The sequence below is a fragment of the Pagrus major genome, chromosome 24 (assembly GCF_040436345.1).
Source record: "Pagrus major chromosome 24, Pma_NU_1.0".
Classification (NCBI taxonomy): Eukaryota; Metazoa; Chordata; class Actinopteri; order Spariformes; family Sparidae; genus Pagrus; species Pagrus major.
Window position 1 is genome coordinate 21,700,859 of NC_133238.1, and position 27,885 is coordinate 21,728,743.

General features: G+C 39.7%; 5 protein-coding genes and 1 long non-coding RNA gene across 8 annotated transcripts in view; all 6 read right to left on the reverse strand.

The window, feature by feature from the left end:
- The window catches only part of LOC140992033 (splicing factor U2AF 35 kDa subunit-like), a 69,214-nt gene extending 65,015 nt beyond the window's left edge, over positions 1 to 4,199 (reverse strand). The window contains exons 1-2 of the mRNA XM_073462250.1: positions 4,108 to 4,199; positions 2,352 to 2,690 (exon numbers count right to left, since the gene is read on the reverse strand). Coding sequence (XP_073318351.1) covers positions 2,352 to 2,690; positions 4,108 to 4,162 — 394 coding nt within the window. The 5' untranslated portion in view covers positions 4,163 to 4,199. The remainder of the gene's footprint in view (positions 1 to 2,351; positions 2,691 to 4,107) is intronic.
- On the reverse strand, positions 327 to 7,971 carry LOC140992030 (OX-2 membrane glycoprotein-like). Of its 2 annotated transcripts, XM_073462247.1 has the most exons (8): positions 7,889 to 7,969; positions 6,572 to 6,910; positions 6,222 to 6,475; positions 6,176 to 6,188; positions 1,935 to 2,031; positions 1,755 to 1,817; positions 1,314 to 1,442; positions 327 to 1,076 (listed from the first exon to the last, which is right to left on the reverse strand). In XM_073462247.1, exons 1-8 carry the CDS (start codon positions 7,935 to 7,937, stop codon positions 932 to 934), a joined length of 1,089 nt encoding a protein of 362 aa, XP_073318348.1. In that variant the 5' UTR covers positions 7,938 to 7,969; the 3' UTR covers positions 327 to 931. The 2 variants fall into 2 exon arrangements, with proteins under 2 accessions (XP_073318348.1, XP_073318347.1); XM_073462246.1 differs by having other exon boundaries at positions 6,176 to 6,475; positions 7,889 to 7,971.
- On the reverse strand, positions 4,981 to 25,805 carry LOC140992031 (nectin 1a-like). Its single transcript, XM_073462248.1, has 6 exons — positions 25,708 to 25,805; positions 24,638 to 24,973; positions 24,240 to 24,539; positions 21,063 to 21,189; positions 5,778 to 5,840; positions 4,981 to 5,689 (listed from the first exon to the last, which is right to left on the reverse strand). Exons 1-6 carry the CDS (start codon positions 25,760 to 25,762, stop codon positions 5,581 to 5,583), a joined length of 990 nt encoding a protein of 329 aa, XP_073318349.1. The 5' UTR covers positions 25,763 to 25,805; the 3' UTR covers positions 4,981 to 5,580.
- Positions 8,386 to 11,992, reverse strand: LOC140992032 (OX-2 membrane glycoprotein-like). Its single transcript, XM_073462249.1, has 6 exons — positions 11,718 to 11,992; positions 10,430 to 10,768; positions 10,032 to 10,331; positions 9,829 to 9,955; positions 9,680 to 9,760; positions 8,386 to 9,592 (listed from the first exon to the last, which is right to left on the reverse strand). The coding sequence occupies exons 1-6, from the start codon at positions 11,770 to 11,772 to the stop codon at positions 9,520 to 9,522; spliced, it is 975 nt and encodes a 324-aa protein (XP_073318350.1). The 5' UTR covers positions 11,773 to 11,992; the 3' UTR covers positions 8,386 to 9,519.
- LOC140992035 (OX-2 membrane glycoprotein-like) lies at positions 14,495 to 19,496 on the reverse strand. Of its 2 annotated transcripts, XM_073462252.1 has the most exons (5): positions 19,429 to 19,496; positions 18,443 to 18,781; positions 18,046 to 18,345; positions 17,843 to 17,969; positions 17,346 to 17,377 (listed from the first exon to the last, which is right to left on the reverse strand). In XM_073462252.1, exons 1-5 carry the CDS (start codon positions 19,481 to 19,483, stop codon positions 17,353 to 17,355), a joined length of 846 nt encoding a protein of 281 aa, XP_073318353.1. In that variant the 5' UTR covers positions 19,484 to 19,496; the 3' UTR covers positions 17,346 to 17,352. The 2 variants fall into 2 exon arrangements, with proteins under 2 accessions (XP_073318354.1, XP_073318353.1); XM_073462253.1 differs by lacking the exons at positions 17,346 to 17,377; positions 17,843 to 17,969; positions 18,046 to 18,345; positions 18,443 to 18,781 and adding exons at positions 14,495 to 14,908; positions 15,005 to 15,343.
- A 781-nt stretch (positions 25,806 to 26,586) lies between the features above and the next one.
- On the reverse strand, positions 26,587 to 27,808 carry LOC141020345 (uncharacterized). Its single transcript, XR_012180830.1, has 3 exons — positions 27,740 to 27,808; positions 27,527 to 27,589; positions 26,587 to 26,864 (listed from the first exon to the last, which is right to left on the reverse strand). It is a non-coding gene; the product is annotated as an uncharacterized lncRNA (long non-coding RNA).
- Positions 27,809 to 27,885: the final 77 nt, after the last annotated feature.

The window sequence follows — 27,885 nt, forward strand, 5'->3', positions numbered from 1 at the left end:
AGTTTGATTTTTGGGTACTTTTGAAAAAAGTCAACAACTAGTAACTGGACATGTTCAGTCCTTCATCCCTCAAACCAGCCTCAACTCTTCTTCTGTAAATGTGAGAGAATCAGCACCTCCAGTGGACATTTTGTGTTACTGCAGCACATGTTCAACACACTGCTGGGATTACATCAAGTTATAGTTATACATATATATATACACACATATATATACATACATATATACATACATACATACACACACATATGTACATATATATTATACATGCTGTATATATAAGTAAGTTATGTCACAGGAACTATTTTGACTTTTAGAGATAAAGATTCTTCAAACAGACATTTTATTAAAATACATGTAAGAAATACAAATATCACATGTAGTCACCTGCCACATAGAAAAATAAAGCCTTTTCCAGACATATAAAATCCAGAGTTTTAAGATTTTCAGTCAAACTTTGGTACAAAAAATATTTGTTAAATTTCCATTACTAATTATAAGCACAAACAAATACTGATTTTTGAGATGAGTCATTCACACATTATTATTATTGTTTGATTATTATTTACATTCAGTATTGACAGTCGTGTAATTTCAGATCGGCCATAATTCATTATCATTTATTTGTATCTTTATATTCAAGAATACAAAAAGAAGCAGCAGCACATTTTTATACATTTCATTTGGAAATAAAAAAAATAATTAACAAATACATTAAAGCACAGGATGCAAATGCTTCATCTGGGTGCAGCAGTGAAGATATTTTGTTACAAAATACTTGTAGGAATTACATGAAAACTGGACTTACATTTAATGTAAATGTAAAAACAACACAGCATGTAAAAGATTTATGAAAAATACACATCATGTAAAAAAAAAAAAGTCACTATATCTGTCTTCATTCTGACATTAACGTCTTGTGTCTCTGTCACTAAATCGTTGACTTTGGTGGAAACAATTGTCGATTAATTCCTCTTGTTGAGGACGAGAGTTTTGCAGAGTCCCTTTCTGTCTTTTTCACAGCAGACGTCAGTCTTACCTTCTCGTTCTCCTCCTTCATTGAAGGTGTTTTGATCCTTCAGATAAAAACAAGACATACGTCAGTTTCTAAATCTCTCTGAACAAATGTTATGTGAATGAACACGCAGACTATGAATACATGATGGTCCATGAAGAGTTAAGTGCATCACAAGTGGCTTCATTTATAAACACAATTTAGTTGTGGAAAGACAAAACAGAGTGAAACTAAATCATGTTGAAAAGAAGCAATAAAAAATAAATGTGTACAAGTAAAAATGTATAAATTGTCTTACCCAGACAGTTGTTGGTTAGTTCCTCTTGTTGAGGACGAGACTGTTGGGGAGTCCGTCTTTCTCTTTTTTCCAGTAGACGTCCGTCGTCTCATCAGCTCGTTCACTTTCTGCATTAAAGGTGTTTTGTTCCTTCAGATAAAAACGAGACATACGTCAGTTTCTAAATTACTCCAGCAAGTTAACAGTAGTCAGAAAACTGAGCACTAAAACAGACAGAAAAACACGTCTTCATACCTAAAAGACACAAAAGGTCATTTGCTAATAACAAAACAACATTAAGTCAGTTCACTACATTACATGACGTTCACGCAACGAAACTACTCGGCTTGGTTTAGGAAAAGATCCGCGTTTGGGTTAAAATACATAAAATTAGAAATGTACACACAAAACTAAACTCCCATTTCACAAATAAGCAATAAATTAATAAATGAATTGTCTTACTCTTGAGTGTTTTCGTTTGGTTTTTGTGGCGTCGTGATCTTCTCTGGGTCTCTGTGTGACGAACTGAAGAATTAAAGAAAAGTCAGCGATGAACAAACATTTATCAATTTCTGACTGATCTTGATCAATTATTAAAATAATAACTGTGAGTCACAGGTATTACAACAAGACAGAAATTACCTGTTCCAGGGTTTTCGTATCAGCAGGACTGCACCATAAACAAATGCCGCTACACAGACTACTATAATAATAACAATAATAATAATCCAGGCGGAACCTTTGAAAACAAAGGAAAATTAGTGATATAGACCTTAAACTTATAAAATAAAATAAAGACATGAGTGATGAAGTATTCATCATTCTATGAATCTGTATGTGTGGAAGTGTTTCTCACCATCAGCAGACTCTTTCTGAGGACCAGAGACCACTCGCACTGCACAAAGATATTTAAAAATATCACATTCATGATGTCGTAGCAAAGACATCAACATTAATACTCTCTGTCTGGTATGTTAGTTTGTGTGGGGAGGTGAACAACATGAGCAGTGACACTGATTAACATTGTAATTCACTAGATGTAGTGTTCTTCTACTTTACCAAAGAGTTGGAGGCAGGTTGTAGCGTTTAGATCATCACCAGGATCAATGTTGAACAAGCAGCAATAGCAGCCTTCATCTTGTTCTGTCACGTTTCTGATAATGATGGAGCTGCTCTGCAGTCCAGCATCTGTAAACTCTACTTTATCTCTGAAGGCATGATTCACATCTTGACCATATTTTTTGTGCTGAGAAATAAGAGCCTTCATCCCGTTGGGTAAAATCTTCCACCAGATGACCTGAACAACATCTTTAGATTGCAGAAGCTCACAGTTTAAGATGGCTTCATCTCCTACAGCTGCCATCACAGTCGGCTGTGTTCGTATCAGATCTGTCAGACCTGCAGGAAGAGAAAGTTTCAGAGGTGAGACTTCCAACAATGTATGTGACACTTGAGGGGCTCCTGGCCAGAGTGAAGCACAATGGAAATATCATTTTCCCTTCATAAATAATCTGCCATAAAAAAATGTTAACGATTTGTGTTCAAGTGCTCGTGGTCACATTGTTCTTCTGCACTTCAGGTATCAGAAACGTGGTCAATTTAAATGTTCAACATCATGGTCTGTGTTGACGAACCTCAGAGAGCTGCTAAACTCAGCCTACAACCTGTAACAATGAGTCCCAGCTCAGGAGAGATTGAGCTCTGAGACAGAATTTTAGTTTTGTGAGCAGGCGTGGTTGAACCCTTTACTGTGATTGGTTGATTAAAAAATAAATAAAAGTGCACTTTGTGATAATGGGTATAGGTCAACAGTGAAACTGCTTTTCATTGAAGCACTTTCAAGGCTTTGAACTGTCTCTTATCAGGTCGACCACAAACATGAACTGTCAGTCAGTGTTTGTCACTAAAAGAAACTTTGTACCAGGAAGAAAAATGCCAAAAATACGTCGCTATGCGCACTGTCTATGTCTACTGAACATGTGAGAAGACATTTGTCTGTGTCTATTAAACGTTGAACTGTCCTTGTGTCATTTGACTTTGTCATTACATCGTGTCGTCATGATGTGTCATTTGACAAAGTGTTGTTATGATGTGTGTTGTGATGTGTTGTTTGACAGTGTCTTTACATCGTTACTACGTGTTGTTACTTCGTGTTGTTACTTCGTGTCGTCTTGATGCGTCGTCTGACAACGTCGTCATGCCTGGCTGCTACTCAGTAAACTTTGAAGTTCAGTGGACACTCCTTAATGCAACAAGCCCCAAACTGTGTTTATTTCCAGAATTGGGACTTTTCTTGGAGGGCATTGTTGCAATGGTCACTGGTGACAGTTGATCCTGTGTTTCCAGTGTAATTTTGTGTGAAACTTCTATATTTTGACTTTTATTCAGATTGTTCTTGTTAGTAGGCTGTGATGCATGAAAAATAAATTAGTGTTAGGGGACAATACTGAAGTGGTATAGCTCTGCTGGGAGGTTCCCTCCGCCGACCACGAAGGGTAAGCCGGGAAAAGGGGCGCCCGGTGCCACCGCGGTAGCCAGGCATAACAACATTGTCAGACCGCCATAACACACATCATAATGACACTGTCAAACAACACATCACAACACACATCATAACAACACTTTGTCAAATGACACATCATGATGACACGATGTAATGACAAAGTCAAATGACACAAGGACAGTTCAACGTTGAATAGACACAGACAAATGTCTTCTCACATGTTCAGCAGACAGAGACAGTGTGCATGGCGACGTATTTTTGGCACAAATGGAGCCCCATATGAAACACGTTACTGTATCATCTTCCTCTTACCTTTGTGAAAGACTCCCAACACACACAACAGATGAACGAGTGCACGGTGCTCCATCTCTGCTGCAGACTGTGTGAACCGCTAACACTGTAGGCTGCGCACGCAGGTGTCCAAAGGTGACTTCCAGGTAAGCTGAACCCCGAGGGAGTCACATAAACACGTATTCACCAAAACATGAAGCAACCAGACCCAAGAAACAAGCATGTAGGCTTATCTTATTATTTAAATGATAACTAAAGACTGTTATTTAATAAGAAATGGCTGATTTACTGTTAAAAATGTGATTTAAACAGCACGTGACGTGTAATAAAAAGTATCATTTGTACCTGACAGGTGATAGATGAGAAACTCTGACATGATCTGATATCATTAGGTGGATCGATGTTCCTGGATTTAAAGACTGAAAACCAGTGATGTAATGTAACTAAGTACATTTACTCAACTGCTCTACTTAAGTACAAAGTTGAGGTACTTGTACTTTGAGTATTTCCAATTTCTGCTACTTCAGACTTCAACTATGAATATTTTTAAAGGAAGATGATATCTGCTTCAGGGTCGTTGGTCCACCAGGAAAACGCCCCGTATGCCAGATTACCAGAAACTCTGACATGATTTAATATCATCAGGTGCAGAGATGTTTCTGGATTTAGTTCCTGAAAAAGGAACAATTTGTTAATTGTTAAATATATATATAAACTCTTGATATGCCCACAACTGTCTTCTTAAGCCTATTTAGCTCATTACATCGTAGATGATGCAAACACATAAATATTGTTTGAGATGTGTTCTGCTGACACCTTCTTAATATCGTCAAACATTCCTCTAACAAAGGACGTTCATTGATGATACTCAGTGTAGCTGCAGTCACCTGTAACTTCATCTTTTGCATAATTCAGTTTATTTAAAAACGAAGTACAAAAAGTAGCTGCCGTAAGTTTTCATACATTTCATCTAAATAGTAAAAACATACGAGGATGCACGATAGAAATCAAACAGATTATCAGCTGCATTATCAACTGCTGCAGCTGTGTAGAGCCACGCGATGTAAACACGAGCCACACACGTCGTCACTGGTGTGGACGTCTTCTTCACAAGAACACAACACGAGGGAAAAAGTCTCATCACAGCTGTGGAATATCAAATAAACCATCTTTGCTCACTACGTCTGAGCCTTTCTTACACTCAGGTGTGCATGAAAAAGCAGAAAAATGTTAGTTTCTATTATGAGTTATTCCTTCGGTATCGGCCATGAGAGTCAGGTAATCATCGGTTATCGTATCGGCTGAATAAAATCCATATCGTGCATCCCTAAAAAATACAGGATGGAAATTCTTCATCTGGATGCAACAGTGAACTAGTGTAACATATCATATCAAAGCTGTGTGTAAAGTCACAAGAAACAGAGAAGTGAAGTCAGCACGCCAAATGTGGTAACTGATCTTTCACAGGTCTTCACAAATAGGACCAAATAGTTGTCACTGAGTGTCGATCGATGCTTTTGTGCAGTCACTTCCTTCACTTCTCTCAGATGACGTCCGTTTCCTTAACTGCTCATTTTCTTGATGCATGACATGTGTTTTGCACCTTTAGTTAAAAAGAACATATTAGTCAATTTCATCAGTCTGAAGTAACAAAAAACATTTACAAGTGAGAAATCAAGAAGTGATCTTACTCTTGAATGTGTTCAATTGTTACTTGTGGTGTGTTGATCTCCTCAGAGTCTCTTTGTTTCGGACTGAAGGATGAAGAAAAGTCAAAGGTGAACAAAAATATATGAATCTTGTATTTCTTGGTGTTGTCTGAAAAGATCGAATCAATCATTACCAACTTCATTGAGACAAATGATGAGCTGAAAGTTAAGAATTACCTGTTCCTATCTTTCCGTATCAGCAGGACTATGATGACTGCTGCAACACAACATAAGGACAGTAACAGGGACAATGTAGTGATCCTGGTGAAAGCTGTGATCTCGCTCCCAGAATCCTCACTGAAACCTGTCAGATAAACAAAAGACTTGAGTTTAAAGTCCTCATCGTTCTATGAATCAGTATGTGTGGAAGTGTTTCTCACCATCAGCAGACTGTTTGACTTCAGCAGGAATCATCATGATCTTCTCTTTCTGAGGACCAGAGAGCACTCGCACTGCACATCTGACCTCTGTGCTGTCGTCATGGAGACCAGTCAGCACAGCTGTAGAGGTGACAGTGACTGTACCGTTGGTGTTGGAGACACTGACAGGGTCAGAAAAGTGGACGTTGTCTCTCAGGACAGTTAATGTCACTGTGGGAGCAGGTCGACCTGTGGCCGAGCAGGACACAACTGTCTCCTCAGAGTTTGAGTCTCCCACATGGAGAACGGGTTCATGCAGCTCTGCACAGAAAAGATATCACATGAATTAAATGTTGTTGGTGGTGAGGATGAAGGCACAATGCAGCAGCATGTTGTGTGAAGTTGGTTGGTTCTTACCGTAGACTTGGAGGCAGGTTGTACCAATGAGAGCACCTTCAGGGTCGGCGTTGAACAAACAGTGATAGCAGCCTTCATCTTGTTCTGTCACGTTTCTGATAATGATGGAGCTGCTCTGCAGTCCAGCATCTGCAAACTCTACTTTATCTTTAAAGTCAGGATTCACTCTTTCACCATATGTAGTGGTGTAAGTGACAAGTGTCTCCTCCCGCTCAGGTAAAACTTTCCACCATGTGACCTGAACAACATCTTTAAACTGCACAAGCTGACAGTTTAAGAGGGCTTCATCTCCTACAGCTGCCATCACAGTCAGCTGTGTTCGTATCAGATCTGTCAGACCTGCAGGAAGAGAAAGTTTCAGAGGCTTCCAACAATGTATGTGACACTTGAGGGGCTCCTGGCCAGAGTGAAAAAACCCTCTAAAACCTAAAACCTGTAACAACGAGTCCCAGCCGAGGTGTGATTGAGCTCTGAGACAGAAGCTTTTAGCTTTGTGAGCAGGCGTGGTTGAACCCTTTGCTTTGCTGTGATTGGTTGATGAAAAAAGAAATTAAAGTGCACTTTGTGATAATGGGTATAGATCAACAGTGAAACTGCTTTTCATTGAAGCACTTTCAGGGCTTTGAACTGCACTGTGACTTTTATATTCTTGTCTCTTTTAAACCTGTTCTATTTCAGCTTACTTTCCTGTTTCTTAACTTGTTTCAATGTTTTGTTTCTTGATGTCTTCCTTCTTGTTTTTAATGTATTTTAAAAGCAATTTTTAATTCATTTTAATGTAATGTTTATGCCTCTGTGAAGTATTTGTTGCCCTGTGCTCTGCAAATAAACCTGCTTTGCCAGTGCAATATGTAAATTATTTGTGAGATCACTGCTGACTGTTTGACAAACCCAAGTCATCACACTGTTACATTTTTACAGTTACCATAATCTTAATGTTGTGTAGTCTTATTCCACTGGGTCTGAGATGAGTCTGCCTCTTATCAGGTCGACCACAAACATCATCATCGTTTCATCAACAGTCAGTCAGTGTTTGTCTCAGAGGAAACTTTGTTCCAGGAAGCTGCATGCTAAAACAAACAACTGGTTTTCTTCCTCAGCTTCCTTCCGTGACAGTTTATATAAAAACTTACTTTTTATGGCGTATTTTCTTTGCAAAATATATATTATCATTGCAAGCAAAATGTAAAGGTACTTTTACCAAAATATACAAACGCTGCGTAATGACGCAGTCACAGCTCTACTTTCGGTTTAAGAGAAATAACACAAACATGTAAAATGTTTGAATCACACATTACTGTATCATCTTTTGCTCACCTTTCTGAAAGAGTCCCGACGTAAAGAAAAGTAGTGCACTGAGGTCCATCTCGGTCCAAATGTTCAGGTTTTTAATAAAGTGAAGTGCCAACAGGGTGCGACAGCTCAGCTGGCGATGGTCCTGGTCTGAGGACCCCGTCTCGAGAAGTTTCCTCGTCCTCGCCCACTAACCAGGAAACACATCCGATCATGGATCTAATTCACGCATATCTGTATTAATTTTAACTGAACCTATGACTGTTATTTGGAAACAGCTGATAGAAAACAGCTACCACGCTGTTGATGTAAAGTAAAATGATAATAAATGAACAAACAGTGATAATTATATCAAACAGTTGTCACAAGAGAAACTCTGAGATGTTTTAATATTATTAGGAGGGTAGATATTCTTGGATTTAGTGACTGAAGAAGGAACATTTTGTAAAATGTTATCCTGGTTTAATGTGAGTTATTTTTATCAGGTGGAGAGCAACACTGAGGAGACCAAAGAGCCAAACTTCATGGTAAAAAAAGTAACACATTTATTTTACAATTGTTTAAATGCATTCAGTTAAAAGGGTCCCAAATATAAAAAAAATCCCAGCGTCCCATAAAACCTGCAGTCCAGTGTGGCTGCAGCAGAGAAAAGGTCCCGCCCCTCGAACCACGCCATTGGTCCCTGCGCCATTCTCAGAAAACCAATTGGTGGTCGCCAGTGTCTGTTACAAGATCAAGAGCTCTGCCAGGTGCAGGTTATCAGACAATCAAAGGAGTGCCGACATCAAGCAGTGACAGGAAGTGCAGGCACAAACCAAGTTGCAACAATAAATCATGCAATAAAACAACCAAACTCATGCAAATAAAAGCACAGCACACAACAATATAAAATACTTAGAAACAGTCACTTCTGCCCTTTGACAATCTCACTAAACTAATGATATGCACTCTTCATACGCCCATAATTGCAATCTTAGGCCACAATTTAGTAAAACATTGTTTCCAAGGGAGTTTTGTTGACCTGTTGTTGATCATTGAACAAGACTTTACACATTCATTATTGATATTCAGTGTGTATACAGTCTCCTGTAATTTCATCTTCGGCATAATTCAGTTCATTTAGGCCAACAAAAAATACAAAAGCAGCGGTCCATTTAAACACATCCCATCTGACGCAGCAAACACTAATTAAAAAACAAACTGTAAAATCTGAGGAAGTGACTTCACTTAAGTAGTAGTACTAATAATTTTAGGTTGTTCAAACTTTTTACCTCGTAAAACTTAAATGTAATAGTGTACTTGTTGCAGTGCCCTTAAAGTTCAATCATTCCTGTACAGATGTCTCAGTTCCCATCACAGTCAGGTGTGAGCCCCTGTATCCAGGTCTGACTACAGTTCTGTCGTTGTACATTAAATACAGGTGTGTTCACTTCTTCACTTAGACCTGAAGAAGACCACCTGTGGTTAAAACATTATATCAGTCACGTCCACATTCATGTGCATAATTGCAGCGTGCCACATGTTGTAACTGATCTTACACAGGTCTTTCACAGATGTCACCATATTTTAGGGCAGTTTTCGTTCTGTCATTACAGATTTGTGGGTTGTTTTGTGTCACCAGGTAGTTGTCGCCGAGTGTCAGTTGATGCTTTTGTTCAGTCATTTTTCTCAGGTGGCGTCCGTTTCCTTAACTGCTGGTTTTCTTGATGCATGACAGGTGTTTTGCACCTTTAGTTAAAAACAACATATTAGTAATTTCATCAGTCTGAAGCAACAAAAAAAGTTTACAAGTGAGACATCAAGAAGTGATCTTACTCTTGAGTGTGTTCAGTTGTTTCTTGTGGTGTGTTGATCTCCTCAGAGTCTCTTTGTCTCAGACTGAAGGATGAGTGTTGTCTGAAAAGATTGAATCAATCATTACCAAATTAAATGAGACAAATGATGAGCTGAAAGTTAAGAATTACCTGTTCCTATGTTTCCGTATCAGCAGGACTGTGACGGCTGCTGCAACACAACATAACGACAGTACCACAGACAATATAGTGATCCTGGTGAAAGCTGTGATCTCGCTCCCAGAATCCTCACTGAAACCTGTCAGATAAACAAAAGACGTGAGTTTAAAGTCCTCATCGTTCTATGAATCAGTATGTGTGGAAGTGTTTCTCACCATCAGCAGACTGTTTGACTTCAGCAGGAATCATCATGATCTTCTCTTTCTGAGGACCAGAGAGCACTCGCACTGCACATCTGACCTCTGTGCTGTCGTCATGGAGACCAGTCAGCACAGCTGTAGAGGTGACAGTGACTGTACCGTTGGTGTTGGAGACACTGACAGGGTCAGAAAAGTGGACGTTGTCTCTCAGGACAGTTAATGTCACTGTGGGAGCAGGTCGACCTGTGGCCGAGCAGGACACAACTGTCTCCTCAGAGTTTGAGTCTCCCACATGGAGAACGGGTTCATGCAGCTCTGCACAGAAAAGATATCACATGAATTAAATGTTGTTAGTGGTGAGGATGAAGGCACAATGCAGCAGCATGTTGTGTGTGAAGTTGGTTGGTTCTTACCGTAGACTTGGAGGCAGGTTGTACCAATGAGAGCACCTTCAGGGTCGGCGTTGAACAAACAGTGATAGCAGCCTCCATCTTGTTCTGTCACGTTTCTGATAATGATGGAGCTGCTCTGCAGTCCAGCATCTGCAAACTCTACTTTATCTTTAAAGTCAGGATTCACTCTTTCACCATATGTAGTGGTGTAAGTAACAAGTGCCTCCTCCCGCCCAGATAAAACTTTCTGCCATGTGACCTGAACAACATCTTTAGATTGCAGCAGCTCACAGTTTAAGAGGGCTTCATCTCCTACAGCTGCCATCACAGTCAGCTGTGTTCGTATCAGATCTGTCAGACCTGCAGGAAGAGAAAGTTTCAGAGGCTTCCAACAATGTATGTGACATTTGAGGGGCTCCTGGCCAGAGTGAAAAAATCCTCTAAAACCTAAAACCTGTAACAACGAGTCCCAGCCGAGGTGTGATTGAGCTCTAAAATCATTTTAAAAGCTGTGGTTGGTTGATGAAAAAATAAATTAAAGTGCACTTTGTGATAATGGGTATAGATCAACAGTGAAACTGCTTTTCATTGAAGCACTTTCAGGGCTTTGAACTGCACTGTGACTTTTATATTCTTGTCTCTTTTAAATCTGTTCTATTTCAGCTTACTTTCCTGTTTCTTAACTTGTTTCAATGTTTTGTTTCTTGATGTCTTCCTTCTTGTTTTTAATGTATTTTAAATGCAATTTTTTATTTCTTTTAATGTAATGTTTATGCCTCTGTAAAGCATTTGTTGTCTTGTACTATACAAATAAACCTGCAGTGCAATATGTAAATTATTTGTGAGATCACTGCTGACTGTTTGACAAACCCAAGTCATCACTGTTACATTTTTACAGTTACCATAATCTTAATGTTGTGTAGTCTTATTCCACTGGGTCTGAGATGAGTCTGCCTCTTATCAGGTCGACCACAAACATCATCTCTGCACAGTTTAAACTGGCGTTTCATCAACAATCAGTCAGTGTTTGTCACTAGAGGAAACTCTTTGTTCCAGGAAGCTGCATGCTAAAACACGTCGCCTGGTTTTCTTTTTCAGCTTCCTTCCGTGACAGCTTATATTAAAACTTACTTTTTAAGGCGTATTTTCTTTGCAAAATATATATTATCATTGCAAGCAAAATGTAAAGGTACTTTAGAATTAAAACGCTGCGTAATGACGCAGTCACAGCTCAACTTTCAGTTTAAGAGAAATAACACAAACATGTAAAATCTTTGAATCGCACATTACTTCATCATCTTTTGCTCACCTTTCTGAAAGAGTCCCGACGTGTAAAAGAAAAGTAGCAGTGCACTGAGGTCCATCTCGGTCCGACTGGTCAGATTTTTAATAAAGTGAAGTGCCAACAGGGTGTGACAGCTCAGCTGGCGATTAGGGGTGGGCGGATCAATCCAAATATCAATAGTATCGATACCAAGGTGAGTATTGGTATTGGATCGATACTAGCGCGATGAGATCGATATTTTTGTTGTAGTTTCTCTTCTGTAAGTTCAGCAAATCACTCGTATTTCTTCACAGAGTTTGTGTGAGCGCAGCTCCTCTCCACCTCTCTCACTCCGCTCACTCAGGTTCACTAGGTTCCTCCCCTCCTCTCCTGCGCTGCCTGCCACAGCAGAGACAGACTGGCGAGATGGCAGAGAGGAAGAGGAGTGCTGTTTGGAGTCATTTCACAGCTTCAGACAGAGAAACTGCTACCTGTGACGTATACAGGAAAGCAAGCATTTAAAAGCAGCACACGCAAAAGTTAACGCTGAGCTGCAAAGCAAACGGAGGGAGGAGGAGGAGGGAGCTCCCCAAACCCGAACCAGACCCCTGGCACAGAGACAGACGTCACTGACAGAGGCCTTTCAACAAAAACCTCAACAACATCCAGGTAGCAATTTCTAGAAGTGAAAGATATTTCCAGCATTAATTAATGTTGTTTTTCAAAGTGTAATTGGTGGTCAGAGATGTCATTTTAGCAGAGTGATTAAACTATTATCATATATTCAGACAGTTGAATTAAGTCTAAATTGTTTTACTGGAACTCAAAAATAAATACTTATATTAAGATATATAGCCTCAAACCTGAGGAATGAATATGGCAGAATATAATAACCCTTTTGTGTATCTGCTGAAGGAACATTAGTATTAGTCCTATTTAGGCTACATGCAGATTTTCAAGTAAAAAGTATCGGTATCGGCAGTACTGGCCCTGTAATTACTTGGTATCAGATCGATACCAAAATTTGCAGTATCGCCCACCCCTAGAAACAGCTGATAGAAAACAGCTACCACGCTGTTGATGTAAAGTAAAATGATAATAAATGAATAAACAGTTATAATTATATCAAACAGTTGTCACAAGAGAAACTCTGAGATGTTTTAATATTATTAGGAGAGCAGATATTCTTGGATTTAGTGACTGAAGAAGGAACATTTTGTAAAATGTTATCCTGGTTTAATGTGAGTTATTTTTATCAGGTGGAGAGCAACACTGAGGAGACCAAAGAGCCAAACTTCATGGTAAAAAAAGTAACACATTTATTTTACAATTGTTTAAATGCATTCAGTTAAAAGGGTCCCAAATATAAAAAAATCCCAGCGTCCCATAAAACCTGCAGTCCAGTGTGGGTGCAGCAGAGAAAAAGTCCCGCCCCTCGAACCACGCCATTGGTCCCCTGCGCCATTCTCAGAAAACCAATTGGTGGTCGCCAGTGTCTGTTACAAGATCAAGAGCTCTGCCAGGTGCAGGTTATCAGACAATCAAACAGTGCAGACATCAAGCAGTGACAGGAAGTGCAGGCACAAACCAAGTTGCAACAATAAAAGCATGCAATAAAACAAACAAACTCATGCAAATAAAAGCACAGCACACAACAATATAAAATACTTAGAAACAGTCACTTCTGCCCTTTGACAATCTCACTAAACTAATGATATGCACTCTTCATACGCCCATAATTGCAATCTTAGGCCACGATTTAACAAAATATTGTTTCCAAGGGAGTTTTGTTGACCTGTTGTTGATATCATTGAACAAGACTTTACACATTCATTAGTGATATTCAGTGTGTGTACAGTCTCCTGTAATTTCATCTTCGGCATAATTCAGTTCATTTAGGCCAACAAAAAATACAAAAGCAGCGGTCCATTTAAACACATCCCATCTGACGCAGCAAAAACTAATTAACAAACAAACTGTAAAATCTGAGGAAGTGACTTCACTTAAGTAGTAGTACTAATAATTTTAGGTTGTTCAAACTTTTTACCTCGTAAAACTTAAATGTAATAGTGTACTTGTTGCAGTGCCCTTAAAGTTCAATCATTCCTGTACAGATGTCTCAGTTCCCATCACAGTCAGGTGTGAGCCCCTGTATCCAGGTCTGACTACAGTTCTGTCGTTGTATATTAAATACAGGTGTGTTCACTTCTTCACTTAGACCTGAAGACGACCACCTGTGGTTAAAACATTATATCAGTCACGTCCACATTCATGTGCATAATTGCAGCGTGCCACATGTTGTAACTGATCTTACACAGTTGTTTCACAATGTCACCATATTTTGTTCGTTCAGCCACTACAGATTTGTTTTGTGTCACCAGGTAGTTGTCGCCGAGTGTCAGTCGATGCTTTTGTTCAGTCACTTTCTTCACTTTTCTCAGGTGGTGTCCGTTTCCTTAACTGCTGGTTTTCTTGACCCATGACAGGTGTTTTGCACCTTTAGTTAAAAACAACATATTAGTAATTTCATCAGTCTGAAGCAACAAAAAAAGTTTACAAGTGAGACATCAAGAAGTGATCTTACTCTTGAGTGTGTTCAGTTGTTTCTTGTGGTGTGTTGTTCTCCTCAGAGTCTCTTTGTCTCAGACTGAAGGATGAGTGTTGTCTGAAAAGATGGAATCAATCATTACCGAATTAAATGAGACAAATGATGAGCTGAAAGTTAAGAATTACCTGTTCCTATGTTTCCATATCAGCAGGACTGTGACGGCTGCTGCAACACAACATAAGGACAGTACAACGGACAATGTAGTGATCCTGGTGAAAGCTGTGATCTCGCTCCCAGAATCCTCACTGAAACCTGTCAGATAAACAAAAGACATGAGTTTAAAGTCCTCATCGTTCTATGAATCAGTATGTGTGGAAGTGTTTCTCACCATCAGCAGACTGTTTGACTTCAGCAGGAATCATCATGATCTTCTCTTTCTGAGGACCAGAGAGCACTCGCACTGCGCATCTGACCTCTGTGCTGTTGTCATGGAGACCAGTCAGCACAGCTGTAGAGGTGACAGTGACTGTACCGTTGGTGTTGGAGACACTGACAGGGTCAGAAAAGTGGACGTTGTCTCTCAGGACAGTTAATGTCACTGTGGGAGCAGGTCGACCTGTGGCCGAGCAGGACACAACTGTCTCCTCAGAGTTTGAGTCTCCCACATGGAGAACGGGTTCATGCAGCTCTGCACAGAAAAGATATCACATGAATTAAATGTTGTTAGTGGTGAGGATGAAGGCACAATGCAGCAGCATGTTGTGTGAAGTTGGTTGGTTCTTACCGTAGACTTGGAGGCAGGTTGAACCAATGAGAGCACCTTCAGGGTCGGCGTTGAACAAACAGTGATAGCAGCCTTCATCTTGTTCTGTCACGTTTCTGATAATGATGGAGCTGCTCTGCAGTCCAGCATCTGCAAACTCTACTTTATCTTTAAAGTCAGGATTCACTCTTTGACCATATGTAGTGGTGTAAGTAACAAGTGTCTCCTCCCGCTCAGGTAAAACTTTCTGCCATGTGACCTGAACAACATCTTTAGATTGCAGCAGCTCACAGTTTAAGAGGGCTTCATCTCCAAAAGCTGCCGTCACAGTCGGCTGTGTTCGTATCAGATCTGTCAGACCTGCAGGAGATGACAGATTACTGTTACTATGATTGTGGTTTTCTCTTTAAAAATGTGACATAAAACATGAATTATTAGTCATGTGAAGCCAGAAATCGACTATAACCTGAAAATGTGTTTATATTCAGATTGAACAACAAGGATCATAGAAGGACATTTAACTTCAAAAGTCTGCCTGCATGCACGACATTTTACATCTTGTAAAATCATGTTGGAGAACACACACTGATATGAGCACAATGAATGAATGAATGATTGACTGATGCAGACCACGTGTAGGTGGTTCATCCCACACTGGCAGAAACAAAGGAGTCTCACAGCTGTGCTTTCAGTTTCACAACAAGAAGTTACACAGCTGCATTAAAATGATTGTATCGTGTCTTTCTTACCTTTCTGAAAGACTCCAAACACACAAAGTAAATGTAGAACTGCACCGAGCGTCATCTCTGCTGCTGACTGTAGGCATGTCTCCCGCGTAATGAGCTTGAAAGGGAAAGTACCAACTGCTGCAGGTGGAGCTACAACCGACGGTTGTGGTGAAATCTGACACTTGGGGAGGAATAATCCTACAGCAGGATGAACAATATGATCCATCTGACAGAAGATATGAACCATTTACTTTACTGTGTGTTATCCAACATGTTAGTAATGCTGCGTCATGTTTCAGACATTGTAGATTTACAGCCTGTCTGTCCTCAGGATCAGCATCTGTCTCGGAGCCGAAAGTTTGCTTTTACATAATTTCCTCCTCAAGTCCACATCAGGTTTGTTGCTGCTCTGCATAATATGCAGGAGATCACATCAGCATTGTTCAGTGCGTCAGAAGTGCCAAACGCAGTTTTGGTTATTTAGTGGACCGACTGATCAAAACAAATACATCACATCAGGTGTATTACAACCACCAAAACTTTTGCCTTTTTAATCTTCATGTTGAAACATGAACGTGACAGATATCTCCTCGTAACTTTACTCAAGTTATCGGCGATTGTCCCCATGTTTGAAAAAACGCTGTAAAGTGACCTTTAGGGTGCCCTTTTTCATTTTTGGCCCCGTCCCTTCAAACATCCTGAGTCCGCCCCTGTTGGCGTCCCTCAGGGCAGCTCACTTGCACAATACAAGGTGTAGTTAGAAAGGTAAACATAATCCAGAGCAACACAAACATTGTACAGAAAAGAAAACACTTCAACCTTTATTTCTTCTTTTTTTTGTCCCATTTTAATCAGGTGTGCAAAATTTACAATTATATGGAAAACATTAAGAAAATTAATTATTTAAAAAATCTCAACTAAAAGACAATATAATCACAAAAAAAGTCCATGAACATATCCCACAGGTTAATTATCAAGTGTTTGACAGGAATCAGCACATGGATACAAAACAATACAGTGAATGTCATCATGTGTCAGGTAGAAGTCCACTGAGCTGCAAATAACACGACTGAACACAAACATCAAATGTTAAAGTGCAAAAAAATACAACCAACACACACAAAACACATTATATCTCTATATAATACATCTAATTTAAACTTTACAGATACTAATAGATCGACAGTAGATGATCATCAAGGTCATAATTCTGGGATAAGATAAAAATGCTTCACATGACAGATTTATACATCCTGTATCTGAGTCAGAGGCCTCTGATATTTTGTGCCACATTTGTGTCACTTCTCTTTCCCCCACTAGATGGCGCTATCACCACAGTCCTTGACATTACTGACTCCCACAGGACATTTCCTTCTTTTCAACTCCAGTCACTGAAACACTTCAGCTTGTAATGCTGATATCAGCCTGAAGCAAAAGTTTACTCTGTCAGTCACTGTAACTCTGAATAACAGTGAACCGTTTTACCACCACAGTCTTGTACTGTTGGATTCTGTGTCACTAAAGCGTTGACTTTGGTAAAAACAGCTGTCGGTTAGTTCCTCTTGTTGAGGATGAGACTTTTAGCGAGTCCCTTTCTTCCTCTTTTCCAGGAGCCGTCCGTCGTCTTACCTTCTCGTTCTCTTACTGCATTAAAGGTGTTTCGATCCTTCAAATAAAAACGAGACATTGTTCAGTTTCTAAATTACTCCAGCAAGTTAACAGTAGTTGTTAGAAAAGTGAGCGCTAACACAGACAGAAAAAACACTTCTTCATACCTAAAAGACAGAATAGGTTGTTTGCTCCCAAAACAACATTATGTTAGTTACGTATGTACATGATGTCAGTTAACTACATTACATGGTTAATGTTGTGAGACGTTCACGCAACGAAACTTCTTGACTAGGTTTAGGAGAAGATCCCCGTTTGGGTTAAAATAAGTATGTTATGTTACGTATGCGACCTAAGTTTTGTACGTATATTACATATGGGATGCAAGTTAAGTGATAACGTGAAATGGTCACACAAAAATGTATCAATTTTCATTTTTTGGTTTTGTCTGAAAAGATCTTGATCAATTATTAAAATAATAACTGTGAGTCATAAGTATTACAACAAGACAGAGTTAAGTTACCTGTTCCTGTGTTTCCGTATCAGCAGGACTGTGACGGCTGCTGCAACACAACATAAGGACAGTACCAGGGACAATGTAGTGATCGTGGTGAAAGCTGTGATCTCGCTCCCAGAATCCTCACTGAAACCTGTCAGATAAACAAAAGACTTGAGTTTAAAGTCCTCATTGTTCTATGAATCAGTATGTGTGGAAGTGTTTCTCACCATCAGCAGACTGTTTGACTTCAGCAGGAATCATCATGATCTTCTCTTTCTGAGGACCAGAGAGCACTCGCACTGCACATCTGACCTCTGTGCTGTCGTCATGGAGACCAGTCAGCACAGCTGTAGAGGTGACAGTGACTGTACCGTTGGTGTTGGAGACACTGACAGGGTCAGAAAAGTGGACGTTGTCTCTCAGGACAGTTAATGTCACTGTGGGAGCAGGTCGACCTGTGGCCGAGCAGGACACAACTGTCTCCTCAGAGTTTGAGTCTCCCACATGGAGAACGGGTTCATGCAGCTCTGCACAGAAAAGATATCACATGAATTAAATGTTGTTGGTGGTGAGGATGAAGGCACAATGCAGCAGCATGTTTGTGTGAAGCTGGTTGGTTCTTACCGTAGACTTGGAGGCAGGTTGTACCAGTGAGAGCACCTTCAGGGTCGGCGTTGAACAAACAGTGATAGCAGCCTTCATCTTGTTCTGTCACGTTTCTGATAATGATGGAGCTGCTCTGCAGTCCAGCATCTGCAAACTCTACTTTATCTTTAAAGTCAGGATTCACTCTTTCACCATATGTAGTGGTGTAAGTAACAAGAGTCTCCTCCCGCTCAGGTAAAACTTTCTGCCACGTGACCTGAAAAACATCTTTAAACTCCACAAGCTGACAGCTGAGACGAGCTTCTTCTCCAGCAGCTGCCGTCACAACCTGCTGTGTTCGTATCAGATCTGTCAGACCTGCAGGAGAAGACAGATTACTGTTACTATGATTGTGGTTTCCTCTTTAAAAATGTGACATAAAACATGAATTATTAGTCATGTGAAGCCAGAAATAGACTATTCCCGTTGAACGACAAGGACCATAGAAGGACATTTAGTTTCAAAGTCTGCCTGCATGTACGACATTAAAAGAGCATCTTGTAAAATTGTTTTGGAAAACATGAAACAAACATGAAAACTAATGGAAATATAACTTTACCTTTAAAAATAATTTAAAAAATAATCTCTCTGTTGGAGATCACTTTCTGGCCAGAAATATACTTTTAACAAATAATCTGATTGAAAAAAAAAAGTGTTTGTGGATGCATTACTTTTTTTAATAGGTCAAGTGTGAGAATGTGGTGAATTTGAAGGATAAACATGAACTAAAAATAATAACCCAGTGATGAATTATGATTTTCTCTTTGCAAAATAAATTAGGCTATACAATATTAATAGAAGCGTTATCAAATGCAAAAGTACATTCACAATCAACCGCGTAAAATGCGCGTAATGACGCAGCTGGAGTAAACAAACAACATTCAGGAGTCACAGCTGTCAGTTCAATAGATACATACACCTGTATGAAATGTCTGAGACACGTTACTGTATCATCTTTCTCTTACCTTTGTGAAAGACTCCCAACACACACAACAGATGAACGAGTGCACGGTGCTCCATCTCTGCTGCAGACTGTGTGAACCGCTAACATTTAAATCTTCCAGCTGTCACTGCAGGCTGCGCACGCAAGTGTCCTAAAATAATTTCCGGGTAAACTGATCCCCGAGGGTGTCACATAAACACGTATTCACCTAAACAGGCTCACCGTATTATTTAAATGAAAACTAAAGACTGTTATTTAATAAGAAATGGCTAATTTTCTGTTAAAAATGTGATTTAAACAGCGCGTGACGCCTGGTGCACCCAACCCCACGTGGTACATCTGAACCAATCAGGGAGAAGTACAAGGACATTTGATTACTTTTTGTCCAACCTCAGTACAATGAAGACACTTTATTACTTCAGCTTCACCAAAGGAAAATGATGATAAAGTCATAAAAAGTCAACAACTTGTAACTGGACATGTTCAGTCCTTCATCCCTCAAACCAGCCTCAACTCTTCTGTAGATCTGAACTACATCTGCACATTGTTCCTTTCATTATAATTAGTAGAACTAGAAGACTAATAATTAATTAGCAATGTCCAAACATCACTTGTGACACTGAACGTTTCAGGATAAACTCAGTTACACATTAATTCATGACATGATGAATCTAATGACCACTGAGATCAGACCTCAGAGCACATTTTTATTCAAAATCTCATGACAATTTTATCTCCAACAACTTTCATCACATATTTTTACGTTTTATATTTATATATTATATATTTATATATTTACATTTGTAATTTACACTTCTGAAAAACACTTTTGACACCTTCCTGTTGAAGACGATGCTTTCAGGTGGTCCCTTGTTCTGTTTCTAGAAGACGTTCGCAGCCTTATCAGCTCGTTTCTTCGCTTATCAGTCTCTCTGAACAAGTGTTAAATGAACACGCTGACTATGAATACATGAGGGTCCATGAGGAGTTAAGTGCATCACAATTGGCTTCACGTCGTCACTGGTGTGGACGTTTTCATTACAAGAAGAACACAACAATCTCTCATCACTGTGGAATATCAAATAAATGTCTTTGCTCACTACATCTTAGCCTTTCTTACACTACACAGCCATGAGAGTCAGGTAGTCATCAGTTATCGTATCAGCTGAAAAAAATATGGTCTTTCACAACTGTCACCATATTTTAGGGCAGTTTTCATTCTGCCACTACAGTCTTGTGGGTTGTTTTGTGTCACCAAATAGTTGTCGCCGAGTGCCGGTCGATGCTTTTGTGCGGTCACTTCCTTCACTTTTCTCAGGTGTCATCCCTTGCCTTCCCTGCTCGTTATCTTGAGGCATAAAAGGTGTTTCAGTCCTTTAGTTAAAAACAACATATTAGTAATTTCATCAGTCTGAAGCAACAAAAAACATTTACAAGTGAGAAATCAAGAAGTGATCTTACTCTTGAGTGTGTTCGGTTGTTTTTGGTGATGTCTTGATCTCCTCAGAGTCTCTTTGTTTCAGACTGAAGGATGAAGAAAAGTCAAAGGTGAACAAAAATATATGAATCTTTTATTTATTGGTGTTGTCTGAAAAGATCAAATCAATCATTACCAACTTAAATGAGACAAATGATGAGCTGAAAGTTATAAATTACCTGTTCCTACGTTTCCGTATCAGCAGGACTGTGACGGCTGCTGCAACACAACAAATGGACAGTAACAAGGACGATGTAATGATCGTGGTGAAAGCTGTGATCTCGCTCCCAGAATCCTCACTGAAACCTGTCAGATAAACAAAAGACATGAGTTTTAAGTCCTCATCGTTCTATGAATCAGTATGTGTGGAAGTGTTTCTCACCATCAGCAGACTGTTTGACTTCAGGAATCATCATGATCTTCTCTTTCTGAGGACCAGAGAGCACTCGCACTGCACATCTGACCTCTGTGCTGTTGTCATGGAGACCAGTCAGCACAGCTGTAGAGGTGACAGTGACTGTACCGTTGGTGTTGGAGACACTGACAGGGTCAGAAAAGTGGACGTTGTCTCTCAGGACAGTTAATGTCACTGTGGGAGCAGGTCGACCTGTGGCCGAGCAGGACACAACTGTCTCCTCAGAGTTTGAGTCTCCCACATGGAGAACGGGTTCATGCAGCTCTGCACAGAAAAGATATCACATGAATTAAATGTTGTTAGTGGTGAGGATGAAGGCACAATGCAGCAGCATGTTGTGTGAAGTTGGTTGGTTCTTACCGTAGACTTGGAGGCAGGTTGTACCAATGAGAGCACCTTCAGGGTCGGCGTTGAACAAACAGTGATAGCAGCCTTCATCTTGTTCTGTCACGTTTCTGATAATGATGGAGCTGCTCTGCAGTCCAGCATCTGCAAACTCTACTTTATCTTTAAAGTCAGGATTCACTCTTTGACCATATGTAGTGGTGTAAGTAACAAGAGTCTCCTCCCGCTCAGGTAAAACTTTCTGCCATGTGACCTGAAAAACATCTTTAGATTGCAGCAGCTCACAGTTTAAGAGGGCTTCATCTCCTACAGCTGCCATCACAGTCGGCTGTGTTCGTATCAGATCTGTCAGACCTGCAGGAGATGACAGATTACTGTTACTATGATTGTGGTTTTCTCTTTAAAAATGTGACATAAAACATGAATTATCAGTCATGTGAAGCCAGAAATCGACTATAACCTGAAAATGTGTTTATATTCAGATTGAACAACAAGGATCATAGAAGGACATTTAACTTCAAAAGTCTGCCTGCATGCACGACATTTTACATCCTGTAAAATTATGTTGGAGAACACACTGATATGAGCACAATGAATGAATGAATGACTGATGCAGACCACGTGTAGGCGGTTCATCCCACACTGGCAGAAACAAAGACCAGTCAGGAGTCTCACAGCTGTGCTTTCAGTTTCACAACAAGAAGTTACACAGCTGCATTAAAATGATTGTATCGTGTCTTTCTTACCTTTCTGAAAGACTCCAAACACACAAAGTAAATGTAGAACTGCACCGAGCGTCATCTCTGCTGCTGACTGTAGGCATATCTCCCACCGCACTGTGCTTGAAAGAGGAAGTACCAACTGCCGCAGGCGGAGCTACAACTGATCTGGATGTGGTGTAGTGAAATCTGACACTTGGGGAGGAATAATCCTACAGCAGGATGAACAATATGATCCATCTGACAGAAGATATGAACCATTTACTTTACTGTGTGTTATCCAACATGTTAGTAATGATGCGTCATGTTTCAGACATTGTAGATTTACAGCCTGTCTGTCCTCAGGATCAGCATCTGTCTCGGAGCCGAAAGTTTTCTTTTACATAATTTCCTCCTCAAGTCCACATCAGGTTTGTTGCTGCTCTGCACAATATGCAGGAGATCACATCAGCATTGTTCAGTGCATCAGAAGTGCCAAACGCAGTTTTGGTTATTTAGTGGACGGACTGATCAAAACAAATACATCACATCAGGTGTATTACAACCACCAAAACTTTTGCCTTTTTAATCTTCATGTTGAAACATGAACGTGACAGATATCTCCTCGTAACTTTACTCAAGTTATCGGCGATTGTCCCCATGTTTGAAAAAACGCTGTAAAGTGACCTTTAGGGTGCCCGTTTTCATTTTTCGCCCCGTCCCCTCAAACATCCTGAGTCCGCCCCTGTTGGCGCCCCTCAGGGCAGCTCACTTGCACAATACAAGGTGTAGTTAGAAAGGTAAACATAATCCAGAGCAACAGAAACATTGTACAGAAAAGAAAACACTTCAACCTTTTTGTTCTTCTTTTTTTTAAATCTCATTTTAATCAGGTGTGCAAAATTTACAAATATACAGAAAACATTCAGAAAATGTATTTTTTAAAACAACACAATTAAAAGACAATATCATTACAAAAAAAGTCCATGAACATATCCCACAGGTTGATTATCAAGTGTTTGACAGGAATCAGCACATGGATACAAAACAATACAGTGAATGTCATCATGTGTCAGGTAGAAGTCCACTGAGCTGCAAATAACACGACTGAACACAAACATCAAATGTTAAAGTGCAAAAAAATACAACCAACACACACAAAACACATTATATCTCTATATAATACATCTAATTTAAACTTTACAGATACTAATAGATCGACAGTAGATGATCATCAAGGTCATAATTCTGGGATAAGATAAAAATGCTTCACATGACAGATTTATACATCCTATATCTGAGTCAGAGGCCTCTGATATTTTGTGCCACATTTGTGTCACTTCTCTTTCCCCCCACTAGATGGCGCTACCACCACAGTCCTTGACATTACTGCCTCCCACAGGACATTTCCTTCTTTTCAACTCCAGTCACTGAAACTCTTCAGCTTGTAATGCTGATATCAGCCTGAAGCAAAAGTTTACTGTGTCAGTCACTGTAACTCTGAATAACAGTGAACCGTTTCACCACCACAGTCTTGTACTGTTGGATTCTGTGTCACTAAAGTGTTGACTATGGTAAAAACAGCTGTCGATGACACCTTCCTGTTGAAGACGATGCTCTCGGGTGGTCCCCTGTTTTATTTTTTCCAGTAGACGTCCGCAGTCTTATCAGCTCGTTCACCTCCTGCATCAAAGGTGTTTTGATCCTTCAAATAAAAAGGAGACATTGTTCAGTTTCTACATTACTGCAGCAAGTAAACAGCAGTAGTTAGAAAAGTGAGCGCTAACACAGACAGAAAAACACGTCTTCACACCTAAAATAAAGCAAGACATCAGTCAATTTCTATTGATAAGGTATTCATCGTTCTATGAATCAGTATGTGTGGAAGTGTTTCTCACCATCAGCAGACTGTTTGACTTCAGCAGGAATCATCATGATCTTCTCTTTCTGAGGACCAGAGAGCACTCGCACTGCACATCTGACCTCTGTGCTGTCGTCATGGAGACGAGTCAGCACAGCTGTAGTGTTGACAGTGACTGTACCGTTGGTGTTGGAGACACTGACAGGGTCAGAAAAGTGGACGTTGTCTCTCAGGACAGTTAATGTCACTGTGGGAGCAGGTCGACCTGTGGCCGAGCAGGACACAACTGTCTCCTCAGAGTTTGAGTCTCCCACATGGAGAACGGGTTCATGCAGCTCTGCACAGAAAAGATATCACATGAATTAAATGTTATTAGTGGTGAGGATGAAGGCACAATGCAGCAGCATGTTGTGTGTGAAGTTGGTTGGTTCTTACCGTAGACTTGGAGGCAGGTTGAACCAGTGAGAGCACCTTCAGGGTCGGCGTTGAACAAACAGTGATAGCAGCCTTCATCTTGTTCTGTCACGTTTCTGATAATGATGGAGCTGCTCTGCAGTCCAGCAGATTCAATCTCCACTTTTCCTTTAAAATCAGCATTCACCCTTCTACCAAAGTTGTTGTAGGCAGCAACATTCACCTTCCCCTCAGGTAAAACTTTCTGCCATGTGACCTGGAGAACATCTTTAGACTGCAGCAGCTGGCAGCTGAAACGAGTCTCCTCTCCAACAGCTGCAAACACAGTCTGCTCTGTTTGGATCAGAGCTGTCAGACCTGCAGGAAAAGATAGTTTCACAGGTGAGGCTTCAATCTGTCTCCCCTTCTCTCATTTCTTAGTTTGCACATCTTCACATCTTAATCCCTCCAACAAGATGTAAGTGGAGGAGGCAGGGCTCTTAAAATGTGTTCCTCTGTATTGTACATATAAGTTGTCCTGCCATTCAGTTTGTAGCCATTTACACATATTAGCCTAATCACTTTTTTATTGGCCATATGGGAGAATAGAGATGACAGAGAAACGAGAAGAGTCGCGTGCTCAAGAAATGGAAATATCATTTTACCTTTTATATATAATACAAAATAATCTTAACACTCAGTTCAAGCTCACTGTCTGGACAGAAATATACTCAAATAATCAGATCTTTTTTTTTTAAAAGAGTATTTTAACACTATGTTCAAGTGCTTGTGGATGATTTTCTTTGTATAGGTCAAGTGTGAGAATGTGGTGAGTTTGAAGGATAAACATGAACTAAAAATAACAACCCAGTGATGAATTATGATTTTCTCTTTGCAAAATAAATCAGGCTATACAATATTAATAGAAACGTTATCAAATGCAAAAGTACATTCACAATTAACCGCCTAAAATGAACCGCGTAAAATGCGCGCAATTACGCAGCTGGAGTAAACAAACAACATTCAGGAGTCACAGCTGTACTGTCAGTTCAATAGATACATACACCTGTATGAAATGTCTGAAACACGTTAATGTATCATCTTTCTCTTACCTCTGTGAAAGACTCCCAACACACACAACAGATGAACGAGTGCACGGTGCTCCATCTCTGCTGCAGACTGTGTGAACCGCCAATACTGGAGGCTGCGCACGCAGGTGTCCAAAGGTGACTTCCAGGTAAGCTGATCCCCGAGGGAGTCACATAAACACATTCACCAAAACATGAAGCAACCAGACCCAAGAACCAAGCATGTAGGCTTATCTTATTATTTAAATGATAACTAAAGACTGTTATTAAATAAGAAATGGCTGATTTACTGTTAAAAATGTGATTTAAACAGCGTGTGACGCCTGGTGCACCCAACCCCACCACAGTGGTACATCCGGACCAATCAGGGAGAAGCACATGGTGATGAACTAGTTTATCTCAGATTGCAAAGAACAGAAATATTGATTTGTTTTATTGTTGAACATTACTTTAACTCAGGACTTTTACACATTTATTGATATTCAGTAAAGAAGCAGATTCCTGTAATTTCATTATGATTCAGTTTATTAAGAAAAAATACAAAACCAGCAGAACATTTATACACATTTCATTTGCACGAGTATAAAAAATCATATCAAAGATGTTACAAAACACATGTAATAGTAAGAGCAGCAGTAATAGCAGCCTTCATCTTGTTCCGTCACATTCCTGATAACTATGGACTGTGAAATGTTATCTCACTAAACCAATGAGACGCACTCTTCATACACCCACTGTTGCAATCTTAGGCCACAATTTAGCTCAACAAAATATTGTTGAAGTAGTGTAAAATATCATATTTACACATAATTAGACTGATTACGTGTAAGCAAGTGTAAACATGATAAAGAATTTAAAAACATATATCAATAACAAAACTTCTGTGAATTGAATGTTTTTGATCTCATTATTCATGACCTGGACAGACATGTTCTCTGTGTTGTACTGATCTTATACAGATCTTTCTGTTTTTCCACCATATTTTGAAGCAGTTTTCAACTTGCCCCTCCCTTCTTGTAGGTGATTCTGTGTCACTAAAAGTTCACACTGGTGGAAACAGCTGTTGCTGACACCTTGGTCTTGAAGACGATGCTTTTGGGTTGTGGCCTCCTTCATTTTTCTCCATGGGCGTCCGTAGCCTTAGCTGCTCATTATCCTGCTGGATAAATGGTGTTTTTTGCCTTTAGATATAAACAAGACATTAGTCATTTTCATTAGTTTAACGTGAGACGAAGACATACAGGCTCAGATGGAGAAGAGCGCACAAGTAAACGTTTGAGAAACAAAGACTTCTCAAGAGTTCATGAGTCAAGTTCAACCAATCACAACTCAATCTAAGCATCAGGTTTAAATAATATGAGACAACGTGAATTAAACTGGAGCAGAGATATGATCATTTATATATACTCATCCAAATTAATCTTTAAACAAACTCAAATCACTGATTTTATTTTAAAAAGATCCACACAATTAAACTCTAATACCACCCTGTCACTGTCTTGCACTTGTTGCTCTAACGGGAAATGTAATCATAGAGAAGCACAGCAGCTAAGTAGAAGTGCAATAGGGGGGGAATTGGAAATTACCTTCAGCACATTACAGTCTGATCACATCTTTTATCTAATAATCAATAAAACAAACTCTGCACAAGTTGTAGGCTGTTGCAAAGTTGTGTCGTTTGTTCTAATCTCACACCAGAATCAGCAGCAGTCAGTTTCAACTACAGGTGCTGATGGAGAGCAAAGCTTTCTCATTTATTAGCAAACATTTTTTTGGTGCAAATTAAGCTTTTAAAAAGTGATGGGGACATGTTCCCAAGTAAAAAATGGTTAAATTATCTTACTCATAAGTGTTTTCGTTTGGTTTTTGTGGTGTCCTGATCTTCTCAGAGTCCCAGTGTGATGGACTGAAGGATTTAAGAAAAGTCAGTGATGAACAAACACTTATTATATTTAATAAGATATATTTATCTAAGGGTTTTTTGTCTGAAAAGATCTCAATCGATCATTACCATATTAAGTGTGAGACAGATGCTGAGTTGAATGTTAAAAATTACCTCTTTCTACGTGTTTGTTTGAACCAAACTGTGATGACTACTGCTGCAACACATCCAAAGGCCAGAAACACAGACAGAGTGATGATCAGAGGGAAACCTGTGACAAAGGAGGAAATTCAGAGATGTTAAACATTCAACGTTTAAAA

Coding starts and splice junctions, on each gene's coding strand:
- LOC140992031 (XM_073462248.1), bottom strand. CDS start 25,762: ATGGAGCACCGTGCACTCGTTCATCTGTTGTGTGTGTTGGGAGTCTTT. Junction 21,190..24,239: donor AGTCAAACAGTCTGCTGATG/GTGAGAAACACT, acceptor TTTATCTGACAG/GTTTCAGTGAGGATTCTGGG. Junction 5,690..5,777: donor ACAATTGAACACATTCAAGA/GTAAGATCACTT, acceptor TTTTAACTAAAG/GTGCAAAACACATGTCATGC.
- LOC140992030 (XM_073462246.1), bottom strand. CDS start 7,937: ATGGACCTCAGTGCACTACTTTTCTTTACGTCGGGACTCTTTCAGAAA. Junction 6,911..7,888: donor GTCGGGACTCTTTCAGAAAG/GTGAGCAAAAGA, acceptor CTCTTCCTGCAG/GTCTGACAGATCTGATACGA. Junction 1,443..1,754: donor CCAAACGAAAACACTCAAGA/GTAAGACAATTC, acceptor TTTTATCTGAAG/GAACAAAACACCTTTAATGC.
- LOC140992035 (XM_073462252.1), bottom strand. CDS start 19,483: ATGGAGCACCGTGCACTCGTTCATCTGTTGTGTGTGTTGGGAGTCTTT. Junction 18,782..19,428: donor GTTGGGAGTCTTTCACAAAG/GTAAGAGAAAGA, acceptor CTTCTCCTGCAG/GTCTGACAGATCTGATACGA. Junction 17,970..18,045: donor AGTCAAACAGTCTGCTGATG/GTGAGAAACACT, acceptor TTTATCTGACAG/GTTTCAGTGAGGATTCTGGG.
- LOC140992032 (XM_073462249.1), bottom strand. CDS start 11,772: ATGGACCTCAGTGCACTGCTACTTTTCTTTTACACGTCGGGACTCTTT. Junction 10,332..10,429: donor AACCTGCCTCCAAGTCTACG/GTAAGAACCAAC, acceptor TTTTCTGTGCAG/AGCTGCATGAACCCGTTCTC. Junction 9,761..9,828: donor ATACGGAAACATAGGAACAG/GTAATTCTTAAC, acceptor CAATCTTTTCAG/ACAACACTCATCCTTCAGTC.